Source organism: Excalfactoria chinensis, chromosome Z, assembly GCF_039878825.1.
Source record: "Excalfactoria chinensis isolate bCotChi1 chromosome Z, bCotChi1.hap2, whole genome shotgun sequence".
Lineage (NCBI taxonomy): Eukaryota > Metazoa > Chordata > Aves > Galliformes > Phasianidae > Excalfactoria > Excalfactoria chinensis.
In genome coordinates this window covers 27,106,278-27,132,587 of record NC_092857.1, presented here as the reverse complement: position 1 = coordinate 27,132,587, position 26,310 = coordinate 27,106,278, and the positions used below count along the sequence as shown (strand labels likewise).

The window sequence follows — 26,310 nt, the reverse complement described above, 5'->3', positions numbered from 1 at the left end:
TTAATTTGTATATTCTGTCCAAAAATAAGTTATGTCTGTTAGCATGAGGAAGAGTTAAAGAAAGGAGAATACTTGAATTACAAGTAGTCTGTCTAGGAACATTCACTATGTTCTGAGGGACACATACACCTATGCTATATCTTGAAAAAGAAGCCTTTTCCAATGATCCACATGCTAATTATCATATAAGGACTTCTCACTCCTGAACAAGAATCATCAAAGTCAGATCTGATTAGCATAAACTAAATGGTCAGAATAAACCAGTGATTTCCAAGTCATTTATAATGAATTAGCATTCAGTTCTCAGTTTGTTTAGGTTTCCTGTTCATTTTTTTTAAAGTAAGTTTTCTTTTTAGGAGTAGTTTATGACTGTAGACTGATCTATGACTAGTGATATCATGTTTAAATCTGAAAGCAAACTATCAAAGATAAGATTACCGACTTCAAATGAGGCAGGATATGGAGTCTGGTAAAGTGATAGTCAGGGAAAGGGCATCTGTTTTTACTATGAGCAAAAACACGTTCCTAGAATATTAGCAAGGGTGTAAATTTAGACCAAGTCAATGACTTGTAACACTGCCTTATTCTGTGAAAAAGGTTGTTCTTGTGTTCTAACCGAACAAAAACTAATAAAAATCAAGCTCACATGTAATCTGATGTAAATTAATCTAACTAATGTGTGGATCTGCAAGTATACCTGTACTCACAGCATTACTGCATCACTGAAAATCGAAAGATTAGGAGTAATAAGTTGGAAAACAACCAGCATTTAAAGAGCTTTGTGCAACAACTAAAAGAATGAAGAACTGCAAGACAGTGCTTCTTGAATTACTCTTGACACTACTCTGATGTTAATATAACAAAAAACTTGGCTACTAAGGTCATATACTCATACCACGATAGCAAGAAAACAATAACATATCAAATCACCCTCCAGCATATCTGTTCTGCCAAATTGAAAATTTTAAAACCATCCCAGAATACAGTCCTCATATCCCCTACAAACACTGCCCTGCGTTATCAAAATTCATGGAAGCGCTATTGAATCAAATCCCAGGTAACCTCTCAGAAAAACTAACTATCCAACATGCAAGTAGAAAAACTACTTCAAAAATACTATGGTTATTCATTGGAATGGGTGCTGAACCACTAATTCCACAGTCACCTTTGCAATATGCTCAGTTCTAAGAACACTTCTTGTAAAAATATATAGAAAACTCATCCCACTGTGCTATATAAAGCTACTAACAGGAATCCCTGAGAATACATTTGCCCGGACAGCACAGCACATTAAGGGAAAAGAAAGAAATATTACTCACTTTTTCAATCACTGAGTGCTTAAGGACACTTGTTATTACCAAGTTCATAAACACAAATGACAAGCAAAAGTAATCAGGCAAATACTAGACAGTCAAGCTATATCTCAACTTCTTAATGGGCCGTTAAAGCCTGTACAAAAGCAAAAATAACTAAACAGGCAATTTAATTTATGATTTTTTTGCTAGCTCATCTGACACTACAGCCATGAGAACTGTTGTTACTAAGCAGCAGATGCCACTTTCAGTTTTCGTTCTCTTTGCGACTGGCAAGCTTCAGAAGCATTTAAGATCTCATTAAATTATTTAGAATAATATTGAAAGTGTCACCGAATAGCAGTTAGATTTATGGTATCTAGTAGCCCTTTTAACAAATCACAAATATGTTAAGTACAGAAACAGGTTATACCCTTTAAATTTATTTTCCTAGCGTTAGAGACTATCAATTTAAAGTACTTTTCTGTAGTAGAAGGTTGTTATAAATACTTAAAAGTAAGCCAACACTGTGCTTATACTACTACACAAGAGTGGCTATAGCAACGCAATACTGGAACTGATACCTATAACCTCTGTTAGAACTATGTCCTGTAATATCAGGCCGTAAATGACTTTAAAAGCATGCAGAAACTACAGTTAAACTTGAAATGATCACGCAGAGTGCAGTATATCATGACTGTTTCAAAAAGATGTCCAATAAGTGACCCATATAATTAACATTCATATTAATTAATACCATTAATTTGTCTATAAGTACCAGCAGAATCACAGCTTATTATGTGTTATTACGGCACACACGGAGAAATCCTAAGGAAGCACTGGAGTGCTGTTTTTAACGTGCGATCCAAGTGGCTAAGCTCCTAGGTCAACTTAATCCAGTCACTCAACATGGAAAACAAGATCTTTAATCATTCATGGAGGTGTGCTTCTGAGCATCTTCTGGTGCTTTACTTTCCAAGAATTAGATCTAGCAATAAACTTGAAAGGAATATGGAATGCAGCAGAGCTCTTTAATTAAAAGTAGTAAGTTGAAAAGTCAGGTGACTTCAATCTTTTACACAGGCATTACACACTCTCTACAAATTTCTTTAACATGAAAAGCAGAAGAGCAAATAGTTTAAGTTCGGATTAGCTAACAGGCACTAAAGCCAAGTTAGTTTGAAAAAAATAGAACCTAAAACTTCCTCCCAGGCACTCATTAAGGGCAATTAAAGTAGACTATCAGATACTGCTATTTTCAGCCTGAAGACTACTGTATATACTTTGCTCTTCTCGTATATGGGGCTGCTGAAATTGTGAATTCCACTTGGTGCTTTTATAGAGCACTTCAAACGCATCTCCAATCAGTTTCTAACAACAAAAAGCCCAACGGAAAAATACAATTTGAAACACTGAGTTGTGGGACCAATGGGACCATCTCAGGTCAAGAAAATTTCAGTAACCTTCAGTACAGCACAGACACTTAGCCTGTAGGCCTACTGGATGATATAAGAACACCTTACTTTTAGTCACTCATAACCTCAACAAATACCATAGTCCTACACGGACTCCCACAGTACTCAGCAAAAAGGACACTGCAAGAGGAACTCTGACAGAGGACAACACAGTGAAATGCCAAATATTTAAGGAAGTCTTTCTTTGAATTAAAATGCCAAGCTGTTATCACCGCACAAACAGCATAAATACTGTTTGCTCAAGCCCATACATAAGAGAAAGTCCCACAAGCTAGAGAAGATACACAACCTAGGAAGACATTGCAGATTCCTGTTGATTATACTGTCTGTAACTGCACATCAATCTCAGTAAACACACCATGATAAACGCACATTAGTCACCTGGGAACTCAATCAACATGATTAACTTCTACTCTTTTCCTACTAAATATAAGCATGGAAGCCTAGTTTAAGGCCACAGCCTCCAACGAAAGGATTTTTTTTAACACCATTACTAAGAAACTGTATGCAGAGTGTACCAGTGGTACTACTAAATTCTACCTTATGGTTTGGACTTGCTAGAATTAAAAAATAAAAAAATCCAGTGTACAAGATTACTGTCAACATGAAAACAGTTGAAAGCTTCCAGAAAAAGACTTCTCATAGAACCACAGAATGGCCTGGGTTGAAAAGGACCACAATGATCATCCAGTTTCAAACCCCCTGCTATGTGCAGGGTCATCAACCACCAGACAAGGCTGCCCAGAGCCACATCCAGCCTGGCCTTGAATGCATTCCAGGAATGGGGCATCCACAGCCTCCTTGGGCAACCTGTTCCAGTGCATCACCACCCTCTGAGTGAAAAGCTTCCTCCTAATATCTAACCTAAACCTCCCGTCTTAATTTAAAACGATTCCCGCTTGCCCTATCACTGTCCACCTTCATAAACCATTACTTCCCCTCCTGTTTATACACTCCCTTCAAGTACTGGAAGGCCACATGAGGTCTCCCCAGAGCCTTCCCTTCTCTAAGCTAAACAAGCCCAGTTCCCTCAACCTTTCCTCATAAGAAAGGTGCTCCAGCCCTCTGATCATCTTAAACTTCTTGACTTAATCAGACCAAGGTGAAAGTAACCATTCTCAGTCTCAACACACAGCTCTTCAACAGTCACATCCAAAACTCAAGTTTGTTTTTTTTGTTGTTGTTGTTGTTTTTGGGTTTTTTGTTTTTTTTAAGTATTATCTCCAGGTGCTGCAAATAATTATTTCTTCCTGTATCTCTGGGTGAGCGCTGGGAAAAATACAGATCACAGTCTGAACAGGCAACTAGCCTGCAAGAAAGAGCTATTTAACTTGGGAACAAGTGAACTGCTTCTAGTTTCTGCATTAGCTAAAAGAAATTTGTGAGAAACTGCTCTTAGCTGCAGCTAAGTAAGCCTTGGTTTCTGTGAATGACCTTGCTTACTTGAATGCAACTGTTTCTTGCCGTTACATACATGGCAGAAGGACTAGAGTTGCTCGGATATCTTACTGGCCACCTGCCACCAGTATCTGCTGGGGGAAGCCCCAGTGTAGACTGACATTCTACCAGCTGGCCACCACCAGTAACAAGAACTTGAGGAAGGCTCAACTGGTAACTAAGTACTTCTCTATTAAGCTGATGAATGTTAACTTGACTCTGCATGTTTTCCTCAGGATCAGTAAACCTTATGCAGTAGCACCAGTACTTTTTCATTACAGCGAGATACAAAAAACTTGTTAGTTTAGTTAAGATTTTCTTATATGGAAGTCTCAATTCCATTACAGGAACTAACAGGTTCACTAATTTCTAGCTGGAAGATAAAGTTAGAGCAGTAAATTTTCTTCCTCGGTTCTCAGGAGTCTTTAGGAAAGTAAAATTTTATGGCATCTACTGTCTGATATCGAGGATTACTTGTCACTTGTAATAAAAATGAATGCCAAAAATATAAAGTTGTGCTGAAATCCTTAGAAGCATGGAAAGAGCCATCCATCTCTGTGATGATCAGACCACAGTTACCAAGTACCTCCTCTATTACGGTATGGACTTCTATAGCACAAACAACAGAATTTCTGCAACAGTGGTGCCAGGGGAGCGCAGATGGTTATTTGTAGCTTTTTAGGACACCTGTAATGAAGAGCTAGTTGTTATATGAACCTTCTGTAACCAGTAAGAAATCTAAGCAAACCTAACAAATTTAAATCAGCAAGGCTTTTGACACTATCTGCCACAGCATTCTCCCAGAAAACCTGGCAGCCTAGAAAAGCTTGGACAAGTGTACTCCTTGCTGGGTGAAGGACTGGCTGGATAGCCTGGCTCAGAGAGTGGTGGTGAATGGAGCTGAATCCAACTGGCCACCAGTGGTGCCCCCCAGGGGTCGGTACTGGGGCCAGTTCTGTTCAGTATCTTTACTGATGACCTGGACAAGGGCATTGAGAGCACCCAAAGTAAGTCTGCAGATGACACAAAGCTAGCAAGAGCTGATCTGCCTGGGAGTACGAAGGTCCTACAGAGGGATCTGGACAGGCTGGATTGCTGTGCTGACACCAACCAGACAAAGATCAATGAGGCCAAGTGCCAGGTCATGCACATTAGCCACAGCAACCCCAGGCAATGCTACAGGCTTGAGACAGAGTGGCTGGGAAGACTGTGTAGAGGAAACAGACCTGGGGATGTTGGTCAGAGTTCCACTGAACACAAGCCAGCAGTGTGCCCAGGTGGCCAAGAAGGCCAGCAGCATCCTGGCTTGGATCAGAATTGGCGTTGCCAGGAGAAGTAGGGAAATGATCATCCCTCAGTACTCAGCTATGGTATGTTTGTACCTTGAGTGCTGTGGTCAGTTTTAGGTCCTTCAATACAAGGACACTGAGGTCCTAGAGCATGTTTAGAGAAGGGGGTCTGGTGAGGGGTCTGGAGCACAGAGCTTATAAGGAGCAGCTGAGGGAGATGGAATTGTTTAGAGAAGAGGGCTGGGGGGACCTTAACACTCTCCACAACTGTCTGAAGGGACATTGTGGTGATGTGGGTATCAGCCTCTTCTCCCTTGTAGCTAGCAATAGGATAAGAGTGAATGGCCTCAAGTCGTGCCAGGTGAGATTCAGGTTGCATATTTAGACATATTTCTCCTTCAAAAGAGTTGTCAGGCACTGCAGCAGGCTGCCCAAGGAGGTACTCATGAAAGGTTTAGATGTCATACCAAGGGACATGATTTAGTGGTAAACATTAGTGATAGGTGACAGTTGAATCCTAGAGGTCTCCTCCAACTTCAGTGATTCTATGACTCTAAAAGTAAGAATTTAAGATCCAGGTGCATCAGGGCAGTTATTTGCATGGAATGTATCAATTAAATGATTATGAATGTGCATCCAGTTAACACTTTTGGAGAAGGGAATTCTCATAAACGATACCAAAACTTGTTACTGGCAGGCAACACTCATCACCCATAAATTAGGTGCTTCATGTATTTAAAAGTGTTGAGTAGGGGAAAAAGTTTGTTGCTTTTTGCGGGGGGCTTCCTTTTCTTTTTCTTTTTTTTTTTTTTTTTTTTTTTTTTTTTTTAAATAAAAAAAGAATCATTCCATTTGCAAGAGCATCCACCTTAATAAAACATGAAAGGGCCAAACCACCACATCCAGGTTCCATACACACACATACCACAAAACAGCCCTCAAGCTAGCTGCTGTTTCATACAAAACCTATTACATTTTAATAGTTTCCTAATAATGAAGTCAGTATAAAGTATTCTGGTTTTATATATGCTTCAGTATTTCCTTCAGTTTGTTTAGGTGTCCAGAATAACAATGCTAATGGTAGAAGAGACTGGGGAGTTGCCTTAGTAACTTTAAAAATGTAACAAGAAGTCAATTTCAGTAAACAATTTTGCAACCAAGGAAAACTGTTAATAGGGCTGCCAAGTAAATTTTAAGTATAGTCCATGAATGTTTCAGGAATTTCTCGAATGCAGTCTGACCACATCTGCCCTGAAGACTCCAGAGTGTGCTCTTAAATCAAGCTACAGAGTTACTAAACTACCTGCTTTGTTGAAGGAGGACAATCACTCCCCTTCTAAAGCTTCTTCAAAGGTATTCTACAAGACGTAAAGCTAACTGCTCAAACTGAAGACTTCTCACACCCATATTCTGCCTGAAGCAGATTGGTTTTGGACAGCTTCAGTTGAAAATGTTTACAATTTTCTAAACAAAGCTGGGAAGAAATTGTATTAAGTAACTCGATTGTTTTATGAATAGGATTGGCGCTCCCATTCTTTAGGGCAAAACTCAAATAAAGCTTTTCTGTCCTTCTGGAAATCCATCCAAGCTGTTAGTAATTAAAAAGCCTTTAAACATGCAGTTTACAAACCTGAAACTTCAAAGTCTCATGAAACTCTGTCCAACTGCCAGTTCAATTAAAGATATATCCCACTGCCAAATTTATAACTGTGCATTTCACCGGAGTTCAAGAGTCAAGGCTGCTTTAATGCAAGAAGGCTCACATGCAAAACTACAATGCCTCCACTCCTGCTATTCCTCAATCTTTTCAACTTAATTTACAGAAACAAAACCCTAAGCACTTCAGAATCATAGCAGTGACCCAAAAAATTACACGAGTCAACTTCAACAGGTATGGAGCACGATACATGCTTCCACGCCTCTTTTGTGTATATGAGCAGAGAGATACATTTCTTCTGATGAACCCAATTTGTTCTCTTACTTGAATTTCAGTCTAATATCGGGACACTGAACTGTTTAAACACTCCCACCTCCACCTGCTCATTTCAGTCTTTCACAAAGTTTGGAGCACCACCCTTACCAAAAAGAGCAAGAACCTAAAAGGTAATTTTTAATCATTGCTTGTATTGAGCTTACATGGCATAGTTTTGTTACTATAGGACTGCAGGGGTAGCCTCTGCAAGAAGTCACCAGAAGCTACTCCCATGTTAAATTCAGCCAGTTCAGGATAGCTGCAAAAGAGAATCACTGCTGGCCAACAACAGTTGTGCCTCCATGATAGTATATTTAAGAAATACTAAAGGGGGAAAAACAAACAAACAAATAAACAAAAAAAAAAACCAGCTGTGAGAACTGAGAAAACACGACAAAAACAGCCCTGAAGACACCATGGTGTGGGAAGAAATAGAGGGACAATAGTGAGGAATGCAATACAGAAATTGTCCTCCTACAGCCCCTGAGTACCACATGAAGCAGATCTCTATGTGCAGCCACGGAGAAGCCCACAGTGCAGCAGTGTGTGTAGCCTGAAGGACACTGCAGCCCCAGGCCTAAGCTGCAGCCCAAGTGGGAGCAATCCACTCCTGAAGGATGGACTCCCCCATGGTGGAGCAGCTCTTGAAGTCCTGTATTCTGTGGCAAAGAACCAAACCATCACAGTTCACAAAGGACTGCAGCTAGCATGATCGTCCCACCACAGGAGCTGCGGAAGAGTGTGAGGAAACAGGAATAGCAAAGTGTTACCACCTCCTGGCAACTCCTCTTCCCCTTTCTCCTGCACTGATCAGGGTGGAGATAGAAAGTAGAAGAATCCAGGCTGAACTTGAGCTTGGGAATAAAGGGGAGAAGGTGTATTTATAGTTTGTCTTTTTTTCCAGTTCTTACTCACTACACTTAACAACTGACAATAAATCAACCTTAACCAATCCGAGACTCTTTTGACTATGATGGTAACACATGAGAGACCTTCCCCATCCTTATCACAACCCAAAAATTTGCTCATTTTCATCGTATTTCCTTCCTCCTCCTTTTGCTGATGAGAGGGAATGAGAGGCTGGCACCTGGCAACCACTTGCAGTTAACCCACCACACTGATGCACACACAGACCAGGAAGAAAAACATTTGGGTTCCAATATTCTTGCTTCTCTGCTCTGGCAAGCACTAGAGAAGAGCCGCATGAGATGACTGTCTCTTAAATACAACAGCCATCTACAAGCTTCCACTGAAGTCAAATTCTAACAGGGTAGGAGGGAATAATGAAAGAAGCCAAGACAAATTAATTCCATGAAGAATGCACATTGCTATATTATAACAGCATTTGTGCTTACTTCTATGCAGAGTCAGTTGTGAGACCTCCTGCACAACCTTCAGCTTTCTGGTGAATTTTCAAACTCAAACTTCATCATATTTTTTTTCCTGATTAATTTTTCCAGCATTACTACTGAAATATAGAAATCACACCGATGATTACTATTTGGGCACACAGAAAGTCTGCCCTGTTAGGTCACGTTGCCAAGATTTCTTCTACTCTCATATCTCTTTCATTTTCCACAACAAACGCCGTGTTTTTAATACTCCCACTAGAAAGAGATACACAAGTTTTCTAATTAGAACAGACAGCATACTGCCAACAGTAACTTAAACTGCCTTGTCTAAACTTTCTGACAGAGAAGCTCCATACACTGCACTGTAACTCAGGAAGTTTATTAGGTTGCTACAGCACAGCAAAGAACTATGCATAAAATCTCCAACAAAAATTTTACCTTAATCTACAGAACAATTCTGCTTCTTTGCCCGACAGTTCAGAAACAGATCCTCAGAGTCAGAGATGTCTCCACAAATCAAGTAGACTAAGTTAGAGAATAATACTGTTCCTGTTCACTCTTTAGTGCCACATGTGCACAGTAGGTCCTCCTGGCAGGAAGAGCTGAAAACAAATCTGTTCAATCAGGTGCTGCTTTCCAGGGTTACGCAAGGAAAAAGTAGTAACACCAAGTATCACATTAACCACAACACTAAGTGTTGACCATTGGTCCTAGGGTATTTTAACTCTTAAGAATAACAGATGAAGAACAGCCCAATAGTTCCCACTTCAGTGTTCGAAGACCAAATCCCAGCAAGTTACAGTACGCAAGGTAAACTGTATTAACTGAAAATGGACACTCCTAGCCCAAGGGATGCAAAATAGAAGCCATAGCTTAAAGTGTTAGTTGAAGCTTAGTTCACAACCACTGCAAGTTAAGACCATGAAGGTGCTGAAATTTAGCCCATAAATTGTGACTCGCTTAGGTTTTTGTATCCATCCAACCTTGTACACCTCACAATTTTAGAAGAAAGGCAGCCATTGAACAAGTCTACCTGTACCCAGTACTTTGGAGGTCAAAGCATCTCTACAAGGTCCTGAAGAAACTACACTAAGTAGTGCCAGCAGCTGGATCACAGTTATACTAGCAGACCACACAGATTTATCCATACCAAGTGCTAAACACTTGAAATGGAAGAGGGCAAACTAGATGTTTGGTTTTTTTTTTCAACAGGTGCAGTAATTTCCAGTTTTTTCATGCTGTTTACTTCAAATGAAAGTTTTCTGCTCACTTCACCTGAAATATCCCCTTTTTTCCTGAGTTTATCATGTTCTTGAGAGAGCTGCAGCTGTTTACACTTTTCCTTTGCTCGTGTCTCTCTCTATACTCAGTTTTACTTGTGCAAGAGGAATCCTTCTGACCTTTTTTCTACTTACAAACACCATGGAATCAGAAAAAGAAATCCATAACCACTAAGAAAACTTCGGACTTAATGATAGTAACTGTAAGAAAATGGACATAAGTGGTCGCAGAAATAGTGAAGCAAAAAAAAAAAATTAAAAAAAAAAAAAAAGAATGAAAAAAAACGAAAAGAGATCCCTTCTCCTTAGCTCCTTGCTAGACATTATCGCAAATGAGGCCTGGGCTGGATGAAGTATGCTTCAGTATGCACTGGACTAATGAATGCAGAAGGGCACAGTTCACTACTGGCTCTCTTCCCTGCTTCTCAGGTAAGCTCTGTGTTCCACAGCAAGTCCCACACCGAGGGATGCACTGGGGCAACACAAGGTACGCAAGTTACACAACATCAAGGCTGATGTTCCTTATTTGGCCCTTTCCGTGAAGCAGCAGGCTGTCCACAGTGCTCCTGATACACGCTGTCCTCAAGTGTTCAGTCCCATCAATGGGCACACACAGGGTCTGCTCATAGCTTTAGAACCCAGGCTTTGCATCGACCCACTGCGGCTCACCTTCTGGGCATCACTAAGAGAAAAAAAAACAACCCTATTCCTTACTTTTTTTTTTTCCCCTGTTGGTACAAAAACACCCCTCAGCAGTTGTACGGCAGGAGCCTCAGCGCTGAGCTGGAGCTAACACTGCGGCAGCGCCGTTGGAGAAGCTGCATCTCGAAGCCATGCTCCGGGAACACACCACACACCCCTCCGCGAGATGATGGCTGCGCCTCTCAGCAACCGAGCGCCGCGTAGACCTCCTAGTTTATGTAATGCAGCTCACAAGGTTACACCCTTCGGAAGGAACACGCAGCCCGAGGCGACGTATTCCATCACAGCACATCTGGAGCAGCGGCGGCAGCGCTCCGTGCCGCGGGTGGCGGTCCGGCGGGGGCCCGCGCAAACCAACGGCCCCGGCCCGGCCGGTCACGTGGCCGCCCCCCGCGGGGGAACGGGAGCGGCGCCCCGAGAAGCGCTATAAGCGCCGCGGGGCGCAGCCGGCTCGGACGGGACCTCCGGACTCGCGCAGCGCCACGCGCGGGCCCGGCGGTAACGCGGGAAGTCCCGGGCGCCCCCGGCCCGCCTGTCACTGTCACGGAGGTGCGGCGGAGGCGGGGGAGGAGCCTCCGCCGCTCAGGTGGGAAAACACAAACACAAAGGGCCCCCGCCGGCACCTGCCGCCCCCGGGAGCGGAGCGTCCCGTCAGGCGGCCGCCCGTCTCTCCCCCCCCCCCCCAACCCCGGCCCCGCAACCGCCCGGGCCCGGCGGGACCGGAGTCGACGACAGCCGACACGCGGGCGGGGCGGGGCACACACAAAGAGCCGGCCGGGCAGGGAGCGAGGGGGCGCGGGGCGGCCCCCGCCCGCCGCCCGAGAAAGGCGGTCCCGGCTCACCTGCTTGCCCCGGTAGAAGAGGCGCTGGCGGTCGGGGCTGACGCGGAAGGTCTCCTGGATCTTCTCCCGCAGGCACTCGATCTTGGTCAGCCGGCTCAGGTCGTCGATGGTCTGCGTCTCGGTGCCGTCGATGGTGCGCACCTGGATCCACATGGCTCGTCCGGCCAAGGCGCGGGGAGGCGGGACGCGGCCGCTCCGCCGCTCTCGGGGTGCGCGGCCGTGGCGTGCGAGGCGGGAGGGGAGGGGGCCGGGCGCGTCCCCGCTCTTTGTTCGGATCGGCGGGGCAGGCTTTTTAAATCCCGCGGAACGGGCGCGAGGTTCCCCCGCCCGCCGGGCCGCCGGCCCCGCTCGGAGGGGACGCGGGGAAGGACGGGACGGCCGAGCCGAGCGGGTCCGCGCCGCGATAGGCCGCGCCGCGCCGCCCCGGGACGGAGCGGAGGCGAGGCACGGCCGGGCGGGAAGCGCCGCGCCGGGGCTAACGGGCGCCGCCGAGAGCCATCCCCCAACCCCGGGGAGTGTTTACCAGGCGCCGCCGCTCTCACATGGAGGTCACGGCGCCAACGCTGCTCTCGCGAGAGCCGCCGGCCGCGGCCGTAAAGAGACAACAACACCGGGGCGGGGGCGGGGGGGGGGGGGGGGGGCGAGGGAAGCGGGCAGCGCCACGCCCCCTCCCGCTGCCATCGGGCCGCCGGCCCTCGAGCCGCATTCGGCGCCACGCGCGGCCCCGCCCCGCTCCGCGCGACACGCCCTCTGCGCGCGGCACGCCCGCCGGCTGGCGCGAGGCGGCGGGGGGAGGGGTTGGCGCGCTGCGGGAGACCGACCGTTACGTCTCCATGGCGGCCGCGCGGGACGGCCCGCCGCTCCCTCCGCCCGCTCCCTCCGCCGCCCGCCGCGGGGCTCGCCGAATGCGGCCGAATGCGGCCCGGCGTCGGCAGAGCTCGAGGGGAGAGCCGCGTTTAGGCGAGGAGTAAAACGCCGGCGGGGATGGCGGTGAGCCGGTAGCGCGCGAGCCCCGGCGTTACCAGAGAACGTGAGATCTCGACGCAGCCCCGTGCAGCAGTCCCTCCAAAACGCAAATGACGGCCTGCCGAGCCCGTTACATTACGCAGGCCAACCCCGGGACAAGAAGCAGCAATCCTCGTTTATTTATTTATTTATTGTTTGTTTCTTTTTTTACCGCAGATGATGACTTGCTGTCAAAAAACTTGGTGATTCTACAACTTGACATGAGGCAAATGGAGATGTGCCATCCTGCTGTGGTTTAACCTCAGCAGGCAGCCGCACCTAGCAGAAAAACCCGTGGGCTGAGATTAAGAGAGATTAACAGTTAAAGCAAAAGCTGCACCCACAGGCAATGCCAAATGAGAAATTAATTCAGCACCTCCCATCGGCCCGCAGATCGGTGCTCGCTGCTTCCGGGGCCGCAGCTCACGTTAGTTAACATCACTTGGGAAGACAAACGCCATCACTGTGAAACGCCTCATGCCTTTCCTCTCTTATGTCACCCTGGTACCTCACATTGCAGAGCATGGACACGTGGCATGGAACGCCCTTCAGATGGCCAGGGCCGGCTCTCCTGCCTGTGCCCCCTCCCAGCCTCTGGGCACCCCAGCTCTGCAATGGAGACCGTGCGAAACAGAGAAGGTCGTGACTCTGCAAGCGCTGCTCTAAAACGGGGCTGTGTTATCAGTGCTGTTTTGGTCACGGATCTGAAACACAAGAGCTCCTGTGAGGAAAATTAACTATTGCAGCCAAAACCTGTACGTACACATACTGGCAAAATGGTTCTGTGGAAATACACCTAATAGAGAGCTCAGTGTAAACTAGGAGATGGCTGAATGGATGCATCTGGGAGGAATTCAGACCACTCGTATTGTCTGAGTTTAAGACCGGTAACAGGATTAAAATACAGAATTGTTAAATACAGGCAGGTCCAGAAGACCCCTTTGCGTTTTTGTGGCTTCTTTGTGCTAGGCGTTAAAAATGCCACTGACATAGTACTGAGTCAGAGGGAGGAACAGATCACAGCCAACGTTTATTAGAAAGCCTTTCACTAATTAGACTTTTTATAGCACATAACTGCATAGTGCACACAGTTTCTCCCTCACAGAGAGCACACATGGGGGTAACCCAGCTGCAGCAGCAGAAGGAAGCCCATTCCCAGCACTGACAGAGCAGCAGAGGATCCTGCCCATGCTCCCAGATTTCCAGTTCAGTATGTCCCTCACAGGACACCCCTACAGCAGGTGCACACATGGTGCTGCTCTGCAGTCTCTGTGAACCAGCAGTAGCCACTGCCTCTCGAGGTGTGGTGTGGGTTACACCACCCATCGCAGGCAGCAGGCTGTGCTGGAGGCCTTGGGCAGGCCCAGCACCAGCTCAGCATCCTGAGCTTAGATGTTGCTCTAAAGATGCTGTTGGCTCTTGAGAAGCTTCCAGCTTGTACTTTCCCCCTAATTGACCTGCAGTTTTTTGGTACCATGAACAACCAGAGGTGCCCGTAGAGCCCATTCATTTTGTGGCACAGTATGATAGTACTGATTCCTACGTTTTAGTTTTGAGAGTTCCCACTGCTGTTCTGAGTGAGTTAACCGGGGATTGACTTTGGGGGTATTGAGCATATGCAAAGCCAGCTGGAACAAAAGTTTCTCAATTATTCTGAAAACCTGCTCCTTTCTTTCTTGTCCTTGCTAGTCCCTTTGTGTTTTAGTGGTAACACACAACTTAGGTTTTACTTGACACCACCGCAGCAAATTGCCAGGTTGCCCTTTACACAAATCCGGAGTTTCATTTACAATCTGTGGTTGTAAAACAGGCTCATACTCCAATGGTGAAGTACACATAATCTTTTTAGCTCTTTTGGCCCCAGCCTTCTTGGGCTTCTTGAAACATTCAGTTATTGTTTAACGTAGAGGTTAAGAGGTTAAGAATGGTTTAATAGTTGTATCTGAAATAAAGATAAATCAAGTTGTCTGCAAATTTATCTTAGACACCATCTGTACACTAAAAAGAAAGGAACCTCATTATACATCGGTATGTAGAAATCGGTCTTTCAGCTGAAGCAAGAACTGAAATGTCTCTCTTCAACAAACAAAAGAGGTCTGAAAGAATTCTGAAATGGGCTATGTTTTGCCATACCGGAGAGAACGGCAGCAGTTTGTGCTAGAGAAACTTTATGGAAAGCGCATGATGGACTTTTAGAACAGGAAATGTTTTTTTGTAAGGGACAAAAAATGAAAGGATCCATTTGTTACTACAGTATACAAGGAAATATCTTTTGTGGCAAGGTTAGGTTCTGGCACAGGGGTGACTGAGTAGAAGGCATACTGACAGTTATGGGGTGATTGATTGTGCTGGCCTGCTTTATAATATATGTCCTGTGGCATGGGTACTGGGGGGGTAAAAGAGTAAAGAATACTTGCTTGAGAATCTACCGGTGGATGTGAAAAGAGGCAGTTACTGAGTGTTTAGAGTAACAGAGAGGTAGCTATTCAGAAAGCAAGAATGTCCTCTCTGGAGTAGGGGCAGGCTGATGAGTAAATGACGGTAAAGCAGAAAATGAAAAGCGTATGTGGTTGACAGGAGTGGCAGAATGACTGGAATGAGCACAGAACAGAAATAAGTTGGCTCCAAAAGTAATGCCTCCTGTTTTATGGTATTGGCCCATCGTGTCAGAGGTGAATGTTGATGCTATGGCAGTGGAGTTTGAACCCCCTGCCAATATTCCCTTACATTTTGGTGCCATGTGACAGGCGGCAGCGGAGGGGCAGTCTGATAAAATGTTGCCTGATAGTGCATATGAAGCAAAGGTGTGTCAGTGAATTCCAGCACATGGTAAAAATGGCACCCATTGGTGTTCATCAACGCTTACTGAATGTTTCTAGCGATCAAACAGTGGAAATGAGCACAGTGAGGGAATAGTTGTTGCATTTCTGCAATGGCAACAGCGACATTAAAAACAAGTCATATTCTGGGTGATCATGCAGATTTTTATGAGCACAGCATGCAAGCTTTTGTTCATTGATGGAGAAAATGTGTAACTAATGGTTGTGACTATATTGTAAAATAGTGCTTTGTAGCTGAGAATTTGTTGTATAAAACTGTACTACTGTGCTTTTTGAATCTGTTGTCATTTTCATGGAAACAAAAAGGAGGCATTGCTTTTCAGGTGACCTATGTGTGTTCTGTGTTTACCCACAGGAGATAATTACGATTTGATTGATTTTAATGTAGTTAAAATCATGGAACAGGCAGAAAAAGCCAGACAGACAAATGTATATGAGGAAGAATTGGAAAAATGGAAGCATAAGACAAAGCCAAAGGAGCAGAAAGAAAACAGCAGAGGAAGGAAACACATGCCACTGAATTTCAGAGAGAAGCTGTGCAAGAAGGAAAAGACAAAAAACATTTTATAGGATTATTTTTCTAACAAGCCCTGTGCCTGAGAGCCTTTCAAAGATTTGTAGGCAATGCAATAACCTGTATGGATGCTTTTCTACTGTTTTGCTCAGATGTGCCCATCTGTCTTCCAGGAAAGAAGAGCAGAAGTAAATTGAAATTGTCCATCAACTGTACTTTGTAGAAATGTTACCACTCAGCTCCCACGACATCAGTGTGTCTATTTCAGTGTAAACATGTTGGGAAAGAAATGAGGCCAGTTGACTTATTTAATCCATTTTAAACTTAATGTAGAGAGAGAAACATCAAAATGCAATATGTTTTGTTGCATACAATGCAGCAAATGTGCATAGGAATGATACCTTATATGTAGAGCTGACTATTAATTCCATCACATAAGGGGAGACAGCAGCCATTGAGTAAGAAATCCTGATGTATACTTTTATTTGATTATTATGGGTAAAGAACACCTAATGTGTTTGTCCTACTGAAAATAATACACTTAACAACGTTTCTTCTCTCCTGCCAGAAGGGCTGAGATGTGATAAAGCACAGGTTCTGCAGCAGCTGGAATGAGAAAAGACCCCAATCAAGAGTCCTGGGCATCAGAGCAGTGACTGTTTTGTCCCCACTAAGAAACAGCGAGTGTATTTCTTTTATTTACAGTGAGAAAAGGCCATGTCCTGAGAACAGCACAGCCAGGTGCCAATTCTACATCTTTCTTTAATACCTTATACTTGTTTATGAAGAGATGTCCCTAGAGTTCAGGGAAGTGACATGAGCCTTAAACTATATATAAGCTGTATTACAATTGTAATCAATTTCTGTTGTGAAAAAGGTGAAAATAAATAAGTATAAGGATACTACATAATTTTAATAATGGTTATCTAGAGCAAAGTCAAAAGTTTGTTTCTTCATGTAATTCAGCTAATACTAGCTATTACTTTAAGAACTAATTTATCTCAGTATATACTCTTAGAAGCTATGTCTTTCTTTTTATTAAGATTGTGGTCTTTTTTCTTTCAGATGTCAGGTGTATTTCTATAGTGAGGGTACCAATGCATAGGATGACAGCCTATATGTGATTTGGTGGTGTTTTTTTTTTTTCATTAGTTTGAATTGTTTGTAATAGTTTAGGTATTCATATGGTATAATGCAACATGCAAGCAACTGATTTTCTTATGGAAATGCAATGATTTTATCAATAATTATTGTATTATGATCATGTTATAAATCCTACATTAGAAAAACAAGAAATTATGTATTATGTTTTGTTTTAGGTTTTTATTTGTCAACAGTTTTGTATCATTTCCAGATCTAATGGTATGGAAACTTTTACATGCAAGTTTCTAACAAGATGCTTGTGAGCAAAACTATCATGTTGAATGTCGTATATATAGCTATATGGTTTACGCTTATGATATACATAAATATTTCATGTGCATGATAAAAACAGCCTTCTACAGGTATACAGAGAAATGATAAATTATTTAATAGCTAACCAAGAAATGTAAATGTCAAGTAATGCTGCTGGTGCTTAGTTGGGTGACTGGGAGTTTGGAGGTATTGGAGGTTTGGAGGTATCGTCATCTTCCACATCAAAGATAGAAAATCTAAAGTAAACATAGTAAAAAACATTCATATTTTGTTACTGTAGAATCAAAGAATCATTAAGATTGGAAAAGAATTCTAAGATCACCTAGTCCAGCCATTCACCTACCACAAGTATTGCCTACTAAGCCATGTCCCTTAAGTCCTACATTTCCTTAAATGTCTTAGGGAGATCTTTTCATATTATATAAGATAGTTCTATTTGATTGAAATTCTACAAATGATTGTGATTTTTGTTTGCATTGTTGGCATTCTCAGCATTTACCTGTCCAATGTGTCATAAAGCTATTAGCCTTCAGAAGACCATGGCAGTCACCCTTCATTTCTGTAAGAATAAACAATTTTGAAATTACCATAATGCACACACTTTGGCATTCATTACATTTAACACTCAGACAGTAACACACTCAACATACCAGATGGTAACTGCAATACATTAAAGCAAGCCCAAAAGGAGAAAGAAATAAAGAGATTGTTATTGAATACAATAGTGATACTACAATATTCAATAAAATAGATCTCGATCACTGGTGGACATTTATATAAGGAAGGGCAATATTGAGAGGATGTATCTGCGACTGGCAACAGCAACATGCTATCATTTATGTCATTTTGTATGATGCCTTTATTCTGAAATGTTGCTTATTCATCTGGTATTTAAGGGTATTTAAGGTATTTAAGGTATTTAGTTGATACTAAAAGAAATTTCAAATAATTCTATGGGATTTATATTAGAAATCTAAGATATTAGAAATATGAGATAATCTAGGATACATTCAAGAGCTTATTATACATGTGTACGTGATAAACAGAAGACTGTTCTACCATTCAACAAGACCTGGACAGGCTAGAGATTTGGGCAGGGAGGACCTGTATGTTGTTCAACAAGAGCGAGCACAGAGTCCTACAGCTGAGGAGGAACAGCAGTATTCTTCTTCAGTACAAGTTAAAAGCTGAGTTGCTAGAAGGGAGCTCTTCAGAGAAGGACCTGGCTGGACAGTGGGGTGGCTCTGGTTCAAGTGTGTGCTCTTGAGGTCAAGAAGGACAGTGTTATCCTGGCATCTGTTAAAAAGCACGCGGACAGCAGTTCAAGTGGTGGGGGAGGTGATCCTCCCCCTCTTCTCTACACCACCCTGGTGAGGCCATATGTGGAATACTGTGTCCAGTTTTGGGCTCCCCAGTTCAAAAAAGGCAGGGATCTCTTAGAAAGAGTCCAGTAGAGAGGAACAAAGGTGATTAGGGCCCTAAAACATCTCCCATATGAGGAAAGACTGAGAGACCTGGGACTCTCCAGTCTGGAGAGAAGAAGGCTGAGAGGGGATCTCACAACTATTTATAATTATCTGAAGTGTACGAGTCAAGTCAGTGGGAACAGACCCTTTCTGGTGGGGAGCAATAATAGAACAGCGGGGCAATGGGCAGAAAGTGCAACACAGGAAGGTTCATTCTAACATAAGGAATAACTTGTTAAGGGTATCCTTATCTGGAGATATTCAAGACCGCCTGGAAGCCTACCGGTGTGACCTGCTATAGGGAACCTGCTTTAGTGCGGGGGTTAGGCTCTATGATCTCTAGAGGTCCCTTCCAACCCTTACAGTTCTGTCACTTTGTGATTTTATTATTTAACAGAAATGAACTCCCATTAGAAATACAATTCACAGTGTATTGTGAATCACAGAAATAAAAATGACTTCAGCTTTGCAGTACAGAGAATATGAGTTTATGTTGCACATTATGTGCTCAAACAAGTGCCTCCTGTTATACTGTAGAAATCATTCAGATTTTACCATCTGATCTAAACATAATACATCAGAAAAAAATCCATGTTATCAGCTGGCTGACCTGACTTATCCTGAAGGTCTATCCACTGTTAGATCTAAAGATCTAACTAAAGAAAGAGCTTCAGCTTCAGCTAAACTTTTTTTACAGGAAAACAAAGTTTATTGCTTCAGTAGAGCACCTTGCATTTGCAAACCTCGGGACCACAAGTAAAGATACTTTTTCATTTGTTCTAAGGAAACAAAACGAATTTGCAACGTGTTAATACATTGGTCAATGGAAAACAGAAATGGAATGATAAGGGAGCCATCCAGTGGAATACTGTGAAGCACACAGACAAGACAAACCAGAACTAAATCTCAGATGTTTTGGTCTTCTTGATTTTGTGATGTTGAATGTTGTCCATTGTGTTCGAACCTGCATATACTACTAAGTGCCAAATTTCTTTATTTATTTTGTTCATTGGAAATAACTATTTTTCTCCCCAAAATGTGAAAGGTTTTTAAGGTTAAGATAAGGAGCTGCATTTTCTACAGTATTAATTCAGCTGAGTTTTGTACACTGAACTCCATTCTTTCCCAGTTTATACAATGGAAATGGGGTTGGAAGATGTTCATTCATCCCTTTATTTTCTACTTTGAAGTAAAGTTTAATTTCTTTGTAGTTTTAGGTGTTTGAATTTTTCATTTAAACTTAAGAGTTTCCAAATTTATAACTAGGGATATATTTAGACTCTTAGTGCAGATTGTTACAGATTATTAATGGATGGTTTAAATGGGTTTGTTCACTTACCAGAGTAAACTGAATAGTCAGCTGCATTTCAGTGCTTATAGCAGCTGAAGACCTACAATCTAGAACAGTTTAGGTCACAGCTCAAGGAGTAGGGAGAAACTGCCACTCTTCCTTTAGCATCAAAAAAACATTAGTTAAAAATAAAATGGACATCTTAATTACCAATAACATAGCAATTTATTGATGTTTTCTCTCATGATAATTTATTTATTGGCTTTGATGCTTGTTTTTTGTTTGTTTGTTTGATTTTGAAAGTATTAGCAAGGAAAGTCTGCGGGTGATGAAGAATTCAGCCTTTATAATAATGCTGCATAAAATAGCAGGTAAACAGGAAGGTGTAATTGTTTTCCATGATGGAGCTAATAAATAAAATGTTGAAACAAACATGAACGCTCTGGTGTAGCATATTTTCCATCAAGTTAGATTTCCTGTTAGAAATGTATCAATTTTAGAAGATTGTTACTATTTGAGCAACTTGCTTATAGAATCAAAACCTCTAGATGAGAACTTAGAACCAGCTCTCATTCATAGTCTCTTCCAGCATCTAAAGCAAAACCAGGCATGTCTCTCCATCCGGGGATTCAGATTTTGTACCATTTTCCCATTCAGTTGTCAGCCATTGGGAAGGATCTTTTCCTAGACTTTGGTTATGTGGCAGCAACAAGCTGTGTTTGCTTAATCCATTTGCTAAATTTACCAGCTACCAGATTATGCTTACAGTGTACCCTGAAAAGGGGACGCTTTACATGATTTTCAGCCCTTGAAATCATATTTCGCTTAGGCATTAATTTTCAAAATATATTGGTTTCAATACAGGAATTAAAATTGCTTTTGAGTTTTTCATCTACCTCTTGCCTTCTGCCAAATTGCAGGATTTGGTGTTTAAGTGGACTTATTCTCTTGTTGCTTTATTAAAGTTGCATTTGGACAGAAGAGGACTGAAGTACAGTATTCATTCTGCAGCTAATCTGGCATGGTGTTCAAGTAACACAGTGGTTACTAGGACATCTAAGAACTCATAACTCAGAGTAGCATTTATGCCTTTCTAGAGTCTGCAGGTTCCAAATCAAAAACCTCTGACCTCTGTCTCCTTAGTGCCAATTCCCAGCCCTGACATCCCACTCCTGGTGCCTTACTGTTGTAAATGTCTTTTTAAAATGTGTAACTGATATTAATTAATTAGGCCAAATTATAAGTAACATGAAAAGCAGCCATGTTCAACACTGAAACCTGAGGGAACTGTTAGCAGTGGTACTGTTGTGTTCAGCAGTACAGCTATACTTGGTACCTTTAAATGTAACTCAGCTTTAAGGTTCCACAGCAGAAGGAGGAGGGTTTGGGGTCATCCTCCTGTTAGGGTCAATGGAGCTCATTACAACTCCAATTATAACAGAGATTACCTTAGTAACATTTTCTTCATGCTGTATGTAAAAAGAAGCAGTCCAAATGCTTGGCAGCAAAGCTGGGTGTCGTAACCACAGAGAAGTGCTGGGCTGTATCTTTCAGGGAGCCATGAACTCACTAAAAAGCACCACATGCAGCACCGTTGTATATGAGATCAGAGCAAACATTAGAATCTCTCACCCAATAAACAGACTTTATCCGCAGATGAGTAGCTTGCATGATAATTCATAATAAGATTATTTTAATATTAGCCATTTATTTACAAGCACCCTGGTGCACAGCCAGTGATTTCTTTCATTTGCTAACTGCATATCCCGCTGTGGTATTATTGGGTGTAACAATGGAATTACACTAATATATCCATGGATTCTGGTATTGGCAGCTTTCTAGATAAACAGTAGATATTCTCATTAGTGCTAATACTACAGAACTGCCATCAAAACATTCAGTGTTGTGAAAATACAAAGTAGCTCAATTTGCTCTTTGCATTTATTTAGTAATTCAGTCTGTGGTCAAAACTGGGTCCTCACTGAGATGTTTCTCAAACATATTTTGTTCAGACCTGTATTTTAGGTGCAAAATGACAAAAGAATACAACTGATAAAAAAGAATGGGATCATAGGCAAGAAAGGATAAGGGTTATAGAATGTTTCTGTGTTTGAACTCCTGCCTTCTGTGGAATATTATGCCTGTGGGTTTTGATACATTTTGCATTACTTAAGAGAAAGCATAGGGAGTATAAGTCCTGGGCTAAGCAACTAGGAACTAAATGTCTATTTTACACAAAGTAGGCATTAAAACTCATCTGATCCCTTTGATTCCCATAGATGTTACACTGCTAGTGAGTAACTTGCAGCAACCTGTGGTAAATTCTGGTCCTTTGAAATTCAGTTTCAAAATTAACTTTGAATGATGCTGCTAAACTCATGGTACTGCCAGATGGAAGCTCAAAAGTATTGACAAATACATTAGATTTAATCTTAGGTTATAAATAAATAAAAATAAAAAATCATCATAATGAAATCAGAAATTGGAAATGACTAAAAGACAAAAGATAACATAGTCATATTTTCTATTTTCCCATAATACTTGACCCTGTCCTGCCATTAAGTCCAAGGGCCAAAGCACAAGGTACAGAAACTTCAGTGTGACACTGAATATACACTAACACTTAGGTTTCCAGATGGCTTATAACAAAGACACAATGTGTATTTATTTCTATGTCAGTTAAACCTTATGGTTAAAATTTAAGTCAAATTGGAGTAAAGCCATTTCTTTGTCCAAGTATCTATGTTAGTAGTGCCTTAAAACTGTATCTCCACTCTCTATTAAAAGTGGATTCACTTTCCAGTAAGATCCTTGGTAGGTCTTACAATCAAGTTAACATATGTAAATTGATTAAAAATCTTTCTGAGTAAAGAACTTAATTTAGACCTTGTGAAATAGTGTTGCTATAAGCTCTTCTTCCCAGTCTCCGTGACACTGAAAGAAGCATTTGAAAGGAGAAATCTGATTTACTCCAGTAGTGTCTGGCCAAATATTTTATCATTACAGCACTAACGAACATGAATTTGATAGAAAATTTTAGTTGCCTTCTGAAAAAATTCTATGTATTATGTGTTAAGCTTACCAGTACCCTGGTATCTGAACATTTGCATCTTAATTTCTGCATTACAGCAAAGGCAGATCACTTTTTCTGTTTTAAAATAGTTCTTGACAACTGGAATTAATTCTGAAACTTTGTAATTCAACACTAGCAAGACCATTTCACATTCAAACCTTACTAAATCTATTGAGAACTCTGTAATGCACATGTTTAGCTGCACTCTAGATCATCACATCTGTTAAACTCAATAAAAGCTCAGATTAGAGTCCATTCTAACTTCCCACAAATAACATTGCTTTTCCTTAGAAGTGTTAAAAGATTTTAAGAATATATATATATATTTATAAAAGATACAATCTTATATATATATATAATGTATATATAAAAATACGTATATATATATGTATGTATGTATGTATGTATATGTATATATATAAAAGAGCAGAAGGGACTCACAGCTCTGACTGGATATGTGCCTATGTGCCTGCATGGACAGTTGAAAAGTGTTTTGTAGAATGCTTTGTTGACATGTAAAGGTGGTTGGGAAAGTTGTAAGGGCAGATGGGAAAGATAGTAAACAAAAACTTGTGAAGGTATATAAGGGATGTGAGAACTTGTAATAAATGATTTGGATCGTTCACATCTGAGTCTGTGCCTCCAAACCTGCACAGACCCATCCATCCTGTCCTTGAATGCTTCACATCTCCTACTTCTAAATAACTGCTTCATATATAAAAGCTCTGTTTGAAAACAAATCAAGCTCACACTTAATTATTAACCAGCCATTTTCTGTCTTTCTAAGCTACCAAATGATGAAGTTGAAAAAAGACCCTGCAGATTCTGTAGTAAAACTGCAGCAAGTCGAGAAGACCATATGGCGATAAATAGCCAAAATCTGAGTAACCTGGATCTGTGGACGGTGTACTTATTTCTACCTATTTTTTTTCTGTATGAGAAGAAATGCAGGGGAAAAAAAGTATTTGAAATGCCTCTTAGAGAGGGAAAGTGGAGTCTACTGAGGAGCTAAAGCCTGCAAACAAAAGGCAATTGATTTAGTTTCTGTGTATGACCACATAACAGTGATTTTCCAAATGCACTGCAGGGCACCATTTAAGTTACCCGATCTTATTTGCAGTTCCCTCTATAACTGTGGAACAACCTGAGATCAATGCTGTGTATAGGAGTAAAAGAAGTTGTTCCAACATACCCTTATGACTTCTTTAAACCATGGTTTGCCCTTATTTGAGAAAGTATTGTTACTGTGAAGAAATGGCTTGTGGTCAGATCCAGCCAATTTAAGACATTGTCCATTTTCTTAGCTGACGGATTTTTAGACACAGTTAATGTAGTTAACTCTTCTGTTCGATTTCTAGGAAAAGGAAGGAATTGCGTACAGGATCACACTATTCTTTCTGTGCTTTTTTTCCCACATTTTTGTCTGACCCCTCTCCATTTTGAATTTTTCAGTACATTCCTATTTCCATACTGTCACTCTGTCCTCGTCTGTTCACTTTCTCCATGCTTTTCTCTCCAGTTTCAATCCATTTTCAAGACTTTCTTGACTTTTTGTTTTGGATGCTTCTCACATTCAGTCTCTGTAAAACACCTTAGAACGCCTTTGCCAACAAACTGACAGCAGAGAAACATTCAGCAACATTTTAGGGTGTTTTGTTTGTTTGTTTGTTTCTTTTTATCAGTGTCTGCTGGTCACTTCAGGTACTTTCTGTGAGACCAATTAGGCTTGAAGCCCACCAGTCCAGCAACTTGTCGAGAATACTGAACATCTCATTGCTTTCTCTTTGTAAATATTTTTATAGAAAAGCTGTGGAAATGTCATTTTTTTCCTGGTAGCACTTAATGGTAGAGCCTTATTGCTGCAGAAAACATCATAGTTTTGGGTAACATCTTCAATACATAGAAGAGAAATCTGTTTATTACAAGAAGAAAATAATCTGGTAGTTGTTTGTACAACGTCTGGAATCCAGGTACAATTTTTAGCCAGGTGCATTGGATCTTATATCATTAAAGGGATTTCTTACATACATTCCGGTATTTTGGATAAAATTGTAGGTTATTTTTTTTATTTTTCATTTATTTATTTATTTATTTTTACTTTTAAAATGCGTAGTGGGGGAAATCCTGGCAGAACTGAGCAGACTTCAGTGCAGTGAGATGTACCTGCTTTTTCCTCTGTTCCCTCAAATATCAAGAACATTATCACAAGAAAAACTGCACCACATATAATCGTGATGAATACAGTAGCTTTTAAATCGCCCTGGCAGGATATATTGCAGTTACCATTTATTTTCCAACTGAACATTTCTTCTGAAGGAAGCCCATGTTTTGAACTGAGTTTTCCAGAAGATGGGATCTTTCAGTTGTTTTGAGCTTTTTTTCTGACAGTGAATTTATCTCCCCTCAGGCTCAAGCAAACCACAGTCATGAATTCATTGTGCTTTGGGAGGAAATCAAGACATTTCATTTTATTTGCTTTTATGTGGTTCCTTTTATGTGGTATGTTTGCATAGCTTGCGCTGAACAGTTTGCTGTTTGGATTAAATATTTTGCCAGTTGTAACACGTGGATTTGTCTGGGAGTCATGCTATAACGTAATTCAGTCTGGAGGGAACTCCTGGAGATCACCTTGCCAAGCTATGTGCTCAAAGCAGGTTTACCTTCAGTGTTTGGTCAGACTGCACGTGTCCTTGTGTAATTAAATGTTAGAAAGCTCACAAAGACTGCTTGGAATTCTATGTACAAATCCTTGTGATTTTCAGTTGTAATTCACAGACAGAACGGCCCTTGCTACTACTTGTGATGACTGCTTGCTGCCTTTTCGTTGTACACCCTAAGGAAAGTTTGGATCTGTCTTCTCCACAACCCTACAGGCATCTCCAGGATCCTCCTCCCCAGACCTCGCCTGCCCTGGGCACACACCGAGTCCCCCGCATCTTTGCTCCAGTTTGTACTGGGAAACCCAAAACCAAGAACAGTGTTCTTGATGTGGCCTTACAAATGCAAATAGAGAGAAACTCTTCCTTCCTTCGGCATGATTCCCAGCCTTCTTCAGTCATTCCAG

General features: G+C 41.8%; 1 protein-coding gene across 2 annotated transcripts in view; it reads right to left on the bottom strand.

Moving 5' to 3' along the window:
* The window catches only part of UHRF2 (ubiquitin like with PHD and ring finger domains 2), a 75,405-nt gene extending 63,166 nt beyond the window's left edge, over positions 1-12,239 (bottom strand). For both annotated transcript variants that reach the window (XM_072359230.1, XM_072359231.1), the window contains exon 1: positions 11,642-12,239. In XM_072359230.1, coding sequence (XP_072215331.1) covers positions 11,642-11,794 — 153 coding nt within the window. In that variant the 5' untranslated portion in view covers positions 11,795-12,239. The remainder of the gene's footprint in view (positions 1-11,641) is intronic.
* Between the last annotated feature and the right edge of the window lie 14,071 nt (positions 12,240-26,310).